At 39.0% G+C, this 8,191-nt stretch overlaps 1 protein-coding gene across 1 annotated transcript; it reads left to right on the forward strand.

The window, feature by feature from the left end:
• The first annotated feature begins 274 nt into the window (after nucleotides 1-274).
• Nucleotides 275-4,710, forward strand: PCDHB1 (protocadherin beta 1). The gene has a single exon (XM_072825093.1). The coding sequence runs from the start codon at nucleotides 465-467 to the stop codon at nucleotides 2,919-2,921; it is 2,457 nt and encodes an 818-aa protein (XP_072681194.1). The 5' UTR covers nucleotides 275-464; the 3' UTR covers nucleotides 2,922-4,710.
• Nucleotides 4,711-8,191: the final 3,481 nt, after the last annotated feature.

Here is an 8,191-nt window from a genome sequence, read left to right on the forward strand (position 1 = left end):
CCCTGGATCTCAGGGCGGACTGTGTGGAGTATTCAAAATAGCTTGCTTACTCCTCAGTGTTTGCCGGTTGCCGGTTGCCGCAGCGGCCCCAGCCGGCTGGCTCTCAGGTAGGCGACTTCAGCTTAACTAACCTCATTGGCTTTTTAATTCCCAAGGACTTTTTTTCTGAAAGGGAATTAAAAGGCGAGTCAGCCGTTGCTTTGGCAACGACTTTCATCCTCTACCTGATCTCCGGAATGAGAACATACCTATTAATACAGTGGATAGACTAGGGAGTTGAGTTGCTCAATGCAAATTTTCTTCCAAGTGCAAAACAGCTTACCGGGCGCGGCTAGCGGTTGATGGCGCTGCGGTTAGAGCCGAGCAAAGCTCAGCGCCTGCAGTTGCAGGAACCTGTCGGCGGAAAAGTGAAGTATATCCGCAACAGGTGGTGGCTGCTGCAGAGAGTGCACTTGTGAGAACGGATGGCGGTTGCGCGCAGAAAATTCTTGCAGAGCAGGCAAGTAGGGTCTCTTCTCTTTTTGTTGTGCATATCTACGGGGAGCGCGGCCACTATCCGCTATTCGGTGGCGGAAGAGATGGAGAGCGGTTCGTTTGTGGCTAATGTGGCCAAGGACCTGGGGCTGGAGGTAGGGAAGCTGGCTGCGCGCGGGGCGCGACTGGTTTCCGAAGGCAGCAAAGTGCATTTCCGGCTCCACCGCAAGACAGGGGATCTGTTCGTGAAGGAGAAACTGGATAGGGAGTCGCTTTGTGGCAAAGCTGACCCGTGTGTGCTGCACTTTGAAATAGTCCTGGTGGAGCCGCTGCAGTCCTTTCGTGCGGAGGTCAGGGTATTTGATATCAATGACAATGCCCCGATTTTCCTGAACAAGCAGCCGCTTTTAAAGATTCCGGAGAGCACACCCTTGGGTTCACGTTTTCCTCTGCAGAGCGCCCAGGATCTGGACGTGGGCCTCAATGGTCTTCAAAACTACACCTTGAGCCCCAACGCGTATTTCCACCTGCACACCCGTTTTCGCAGCCAAGGGCCCAAATATGCCGAGCTGGTCCTGGATAAGCCTCTGGACAGAGAGGAGCAGCCTGAAGTCAACCTGACCATTACGGCGGTGGACGGCGGGTCCCCACCCAAATCTGGCATCGCCCACATCCGCGTGGAGGTTCTGGACGTCAATGACCACGTACCTCAGTTCTCTAGACTGATGTACCGCGTTCAGGTGCCGGAAAATAGCGCCAATGGTTCTTTGGTGGCCACTGTGAGTGCCACAGACCTGGACGAAGGCTCCAACAAGGAAATAACGTACTCCTTAGCTCAAAACCCAGAAACAATTCTCCAGACATTTCAGATTGACTCTCAAACTGGAGAGGTTCGTCTAAGAGGGCCCCTAGATTTTGAAGCAATTGAAACATACGACATTGACATTCAAGCCACCGACGGAGGGGGCCTCTCTGCCCACAGCAAAGTCCTGGTGGAAGTGGTGGATGTGAATGACAATCCTCCTGAGGTGACAGTCTCCTCTGTATCCAGCCCTCTCCCCGAAGACTCCCCACTACAAACTGTAGTAGCCCTTTTCTCTATTCGAGACCGGGACATTCAGGTGGGAGGAAAAATCATCTGCTTCCTCAGAGAAGACCTTCCATTTGCAGTCAAACCTACTTTCCGGAATTCTTACTCACTGGTTACTGACAGAGGCTTGGATCGGGAAGAGGTTTCCGGCTACAATGTCACTGTTGTTGCCATGGATACTGGGCCACCCAGTCTGTTCACAGAAACTGTGATTGAGGTGCTAATATCTGACATTAATGACAACCCCCCAGTATTTCAGGAAGACTCCTACATTTTGACTGTTCGAGAAAACAACAGCCCAGCAATTTTTATTGGCAAAGTTCATGCTGAAGATCTAGATTTGGGTGAGAATGCCCAAGTAACATATACTTTGCTGCCTCCAAAAAGTGGAGATTTAGCCGTGTTTGCTTATATCTCCATAAATTCAGATAACGGGAAGCTCTATGCACTGAGAACCATTGATTATGAGGCCATTCAAGATTTTCAGTTTGTGGTAAAGGCAACTGATGGGGGCTTCTTGTCATTGAGTAGCCAGGTTACTGTCAGAGTGGTTGTTCTGGATGACAATGACAACCGCCCAATGATCTTGTACCCACTGCAGAATGGCACCTCACCCTGCAATGACTTGGTGCCCAGGTCTGCAGATGTGGGCTACCTGGTAACCAAGGTAGTGGCTGTGGATGGTGACTCAGGTCGGAATTCTTGGCTCTCATATCATCTCCTTAAGGCCACTGACCCTGGGTTATTCTCTGTTCAACAACAAAATGGGGAAATCCGTACATTGCGGCAGATATCTGAGAGAGACCCTATGATTCAGAAACTGATCGTTCTTGTTCAAGATCATGGCCAACCAGTTCTTTCCACTACTGCCTCACTCAACATCTTGCTGGTAGATGGATTTTCTGAACCTTATCTGCAATTCCGGAATCCATCCAAGAATCCTACAAGGGTAAATCCATCCACTAAATATTTGGTCATTTCTCTAGCTGTGCTTTCCTTTCTCTTTCTCCTGTCTGTCACAGTGATCTTTGTTCTTCACATCTACCAGAAGGTTAAATATAGAGAAAAGTTCACAGTTCAAGAGCATTTCTATGATGACTGTAATTTCCCTAACAACCTGGTACAAGGAGGGGCCAGTGGGTCTTTATCTCAGCCGTGTCCCTATGAAATGTGCTCAGCCACTGGCACCAGCAATAGTGAGTTTCGGTTTCTTAAGCGCTTTATGCCCAACTTTCCCTTCCCCCATGGCACTGGAGAGGCAAAAACAGAGGCTGGCTCCAGTTTACCACCAGATTCTGAGAGGAATAGGTCTCAGGGGTCAGAGGATCATGGTCGAGTATCTGACAACTGTATGTAGCTCTTACTTATGAGCTATATGCAGCCATTATTTATGTCTCCCTTGGGTTCATTACTCCTGGCCCTGGAAATGCTTAGTTGCATAGAAAGATCTGGTTATTTTGCCTTTAAATTATTTTCCAGTAGACAGTTATGCATGCATAGGGAAGAAAACTAGGTTCTAGTTTTGATATATCAGGAAGCAATTAGATTTGAGAAGCAGAAATATAGTTTATCATTACTCAGAAGTTTCTAGATTTTTGTGCCTCAGTATGTGTAGATCATCTTTGACTCAAAATCTTGCATGTCATCATTCATAATAACACGAATGCCTGGTGAATGGTGTCCTCATAGATAATCAGGAGGAAAGACAGGTAAAAAGAAAAAAAAAAAAGATTGACTTATTTGAGAAGGTGAATAAAGGCAGATATAAGACTAAAGAGATTCAGTTCAAGAATGTTTTCCAAAGTTAAGTTATATGTGAGTTTTTAATGGCTGTTTATGGCCTAAGGCAAATCTCAAACTTCTCTTTATACCCAGATGTCCATTCCATTCCTTATCACATTCATTGAGTGTGGGGAATGAAAGGTAGGTAAGGAAAAAATAAATTAGGCTTACTATAGTTAACAACTGCTAGCACACAACTATAAAAGAAAAAGATATTAAGGAAAAAATGATCATGAATACCAATTAAGTAGCCTTAAGAAAAGATACATTTTCACATATTACTAGATTTTACTTTTTTCAACTTTTTCAGTTTTATTGAGATATAACTGTAGCACTATATAATCTCAAGGTGTATGGCATAATTACCTTACTTACGTGTATTGTGAAACTATTACCATAATAAGTTTAGTTAACAAACATGCCCCTCAATTTCAGATTGTCCTTGTCTTCTTTAGGTTAGATTGATGTTCTGCATTATTGGGAAAAATACCACAGACATGATATTGTATCCTTCTCAAATTCATTATCAGGGGGTACATGATGTCAATGTGTCCTATTGAGCAGTAATATTAATTTTTTAAAACATTGTGGTTAGGGGGATCCCTGGGTGGCTCAGCGGTTTGGCGCCTGCCTTTGGCCCAGGGCGTGATCCTGGAGCCCCGGGATCGAGTCCCGCATCGGGCTCCTGGCATGGAGCCTGCTTCTCCCTCTGCCTGTGTCTCTGCCTCTCTTTCTCTCTCTGTGTCTATCATGAATGAGTAAATAAAATCTTTAAAAAAAATAAAACATTGTGGTTAAAAGCAACAAAAAATTTACCACATCAAACATTTTTAAGCATACAGTTCAGTAGTGTTAAGGTAATACTAATCCTCATCACTCACTTAAGGTACTATGTCAAGTTTCTCCACTGTACAGTTGCTATTTTTCTCTTTGTAATGAATAAGTAATTGGAGAGAGACACTTTGAAATTATGCAAATATCATGTTTCTGCTTAAATTTTTGCTCATTAATTTTAGTATCTATTGCTGGCTACTTCTGATGGCAATTAATACTGTGGCATTCGAGTGGTAATTTTCTATTTCCCTGATTCCTGTATATATAGACTCATGGATATTTTATTATTTAGGTTATAATCCAGTGCTACCATTATTTATTTTGTTGTTCAGCAAACTCTTTTATCTGGGATGAAAAGCAGATTTTTAAGACTGGAATTATCCACATAGAATACATTTTGACCAAAATAAGTATTTATTTGTAACCCTATGTGCTATATGATCTTAAACAAGTATAAATTTCCTAAATCTTATTAAGGTTTCTTCATAATGATGTTTTAACTTTAAATGAAAATTATGTTAACTTGATTTGAAATTTCCATTATAATTATAAAACTATTAAATAGATACTAAACTATGAAAAATTCAAATGTTATTATATGGGCATGTTTATAGATTTGTAAGCTATGTATAATAGAGATGTCAGTTAAAACAGATTTATATGCTGAAATTAGACATACAGATATATAAGAAATGGTATTTGTCTATCTGGTTTTGTTTAGTTATCCTAAAATAAGTAAATACATTGCTTTCTCTGTCATGTCTCTGTATTTTGTTTTTGGTTTCTATTTAAAGATGAACTTTTTCTCAGGGTGTCTGGGTGGCTCAGTTGGTTAGGCATCAGATTCTTGGCTCAGGTCATGATCTCAGAGTTGTGAGATCCAGTCCTGTGTGGGGCTCTGCAATGGGCATGGAGCCTGCTTGAGATTCTCTTGTCCTTCTCCCTCTCTCTTTACCTTTCTACTCACTGTCTCTCTCTCTCTCAAAAAAAAAAAAATGAATTCGTCTCATTCATGGAAGCAAAATTCATCTGTGTAAGTCTCTCATATAAAGTCTATATTCTCTACAGTTGAACTTCATCAAATTATGCGACTAATTAAACAACTGTTCTCCAACCAAAAAATTGACTTTGTTTACAAATTTATGTGATACTGTAAAAATAATAACAAAGTAGCAGTTGTATTTATATTATATTTAAACAAAATATTAAAAATTAAAAATAGCACAGTTTTCTGTTAAGCTGGTGAAGCAAGCTCATATGAATGCAGAAAGAAATAGATAAAGTTTAAAATAAAAAATTAGAAAATACAAAACAAAAATGTAACAAACATAAAATGGTGAACAAGTATGAAACCCTGACATTTCTGAGTTGCAAAATGGGAAGTTGGCATCAGTTGCAATAAGTTTGGCTCTTATGGGCTATTGGAAAAAAATATTCTCCATGCAAGATGGAGAATAAAAGCAAGGGTCATTGCTTACAGCCAGAAGGTATAATGGTTCTATCTTGTTCATGAAAAAGGGTTGAAAAACCACCACCAAAATATTTCTAAAGTTATGACAAACACAAATGGAAAGATATTCCATGCTCATATATTGGAAGAACAAATATTGTCAAAATATTTATGCTACCCAAAGCAAACTATAGATTCAGTGTAATCCCTATCAAAATACCAACAGCATTTTTCACAAAACTAGAACAAATAATCCTAAAATTTGTACAGAACCACAAAAGACCTTGAACAGCCAAAACAATCTTGAAAAAGAAAAGAAAAGAAGGAATTACCACGATTTCAGATTTCAAGTTACACTACAAAGCTGTAGTAATCAAAACAACATGGTCATGGCACAAAAATAGACATGTAGATAAAAAGAACAGAATAGAAAGCCCAGAAACAAACCCACGATTTTACAGTCAATTAACCTTTGAAAAGAGACAAGAATATGCAATAGGAGAAGGATAGTTTCTTTAACAAATGGTGTTGAAGAAACTCACAGCTATATGCAAAAGAATGGAACTTCACCACTCTCTTACACCATACACAAAAATAAACTCAAAATGGATTAAAGATCTAAATGTAAGACCTGAAATCATAAAAATCCTAGAAGAGAGAACAGGCAGTAATTTCTCTGACATCAGCAATAGCAACATGTTTCTAGATGTTTCTCCTGAGGCAAGGGAATAATAAAGCAAAAAACTATTGGGACCAAATCAAAACAAAAAGCTTCTGCAAAGATAGGAAACATCAACAAAACTAATGGACAACCAACTGAGAGAAGACATTTGCAAATGAAATATCCAGTAAAGGGTTAGTATCTAAAATATATAAAGAACTTACACAATCCAACATCCCCAAACCAAATAATCCAATTTAAAATGGGCAGAAGACATGAACAGACATTTGCCCAAAGCAGACATCCAGATGGCCAAAAGTCACAGGAAAAATGCCCAACATTACTTATCATCAAGAAAATACAAATCAAAACTACAAGGAGATATCATCTCGTACTTGTCAGACACAAGAAACAACAAGTGTTGGCAAGGATATGGTGAATAAGGAACTTTTGTTCACTGTCGGTGGGAATACAAACTGGTGCAGCCACTGTGTAAAACATTATGGAGGGTCTACAAAAAATTAAAAATAGACTACCCTATTATCCAGTAATTGCACTCTAGGCATTTACCCATAAAAACACTAATTCAAAAGGATATATGCATCCCTATGTTTATTATAGCATTATTACAATAGCCAAATTATGGAAGCAGCCCAAATGTTCCCTGATAGATGAATGGATAAAGAAGAGATTTTATATATATATATATATATATATATATATATATATATATATAACTATATATATAGTGTCATATATATGTATATGTGTTTGTATGTGTATATATAGATACATGTACCTAATGGAATATTATCCAGCCATATAAAGAATGAAATATTGCCATGTGCAAAACATGAATGGAGCTAGAGAGTATAATGCTAAGTGAAATAAGTCAATCAGAGAAAGACAAATACCATAGGATTTCATTCAGATGTGGAATTTAAGAAACAAAACAAAGGAAGATAAAAAGAAGAAAGACAAACCAAAAACCAGTCTTTTAAAAAAAGATTTTATCCATCTATTTATATGATAGAGAGAGCACTTTGCCTGCGAGTGGGGGAAGGAGCAGAGAGGGAGGGAGATGAACAAGCAGACTGCACTGAGCATAAGCCCAATGTTGCACTCCATCCCATGACTCCAAGACCATAACCCAAGCTGAAATCAAGAGTAGGATGCCCAACCAAATGAGCCACACAGATGCTCCATCAGACTCTTAACAATAAAGAACAAACTGACAGTAACCAAAGGGGAGGTGGGCAGGAGGATGAGTGAAACAGGAAATGGAGTTTAAAGAGTACACTTACATGATGAACACTGAGTAATGTATAGAATTGTTGAATCACTATATTATATACCTCAGAGTATTATAGCACTGCATATTAATTATATTGGAATTAAAATAAAAAAATTAATAAAATTTAAAAAAGAAAGTCTCAGTAAAGAAACAGAAAATATGAAGAAGAACCAAATAGAAATTTTAGAACCAAGATGTACAATAAACAAAATAAAAAGCTTAGTGGATAGGCTTAACAGCAGAATGGAGGAAAGAGACAAAAGAATCAGTTGATTGGAAGAAAGAACAATAGTTACCCAAACTGAACAAGAAAGAAAATATACTAAAAAATAAATGCACAGAGCTTCCCAGATGTATGGGAAAATAACAAAAGATGTAATATTTGTGTCATTGAAGTCTTAGAAGGAAAGGAGAGGGAAGATAGGGCTGAAAAATACTCAAATTTGGCAAAAGACAAGAATGTGGATATTTAAGAAGCTGAGCAAACTCCAAACAGGAAAAATCCAAAGAAATCCACACCAAGACATATTGTAGTGAAACTTAAATATTTAATTTATTTATTCATGAGAGACACACAGACAGGCAGAGACATTGGCAGAGGGAGAA

Source organism: Canis lupus, chromosome 5 (genome assembly GCF_048164855.1).
Source record: "Canis lupus baileyi chromosome 5, mCanLup2.hap1, whole genome shotgun sequence".
Taxonomy (NCBI): Eukaryota; Metazoa; Chordata; class Mammalia; order Carnivora; family Canidae; genus Canis; species Canis lupus.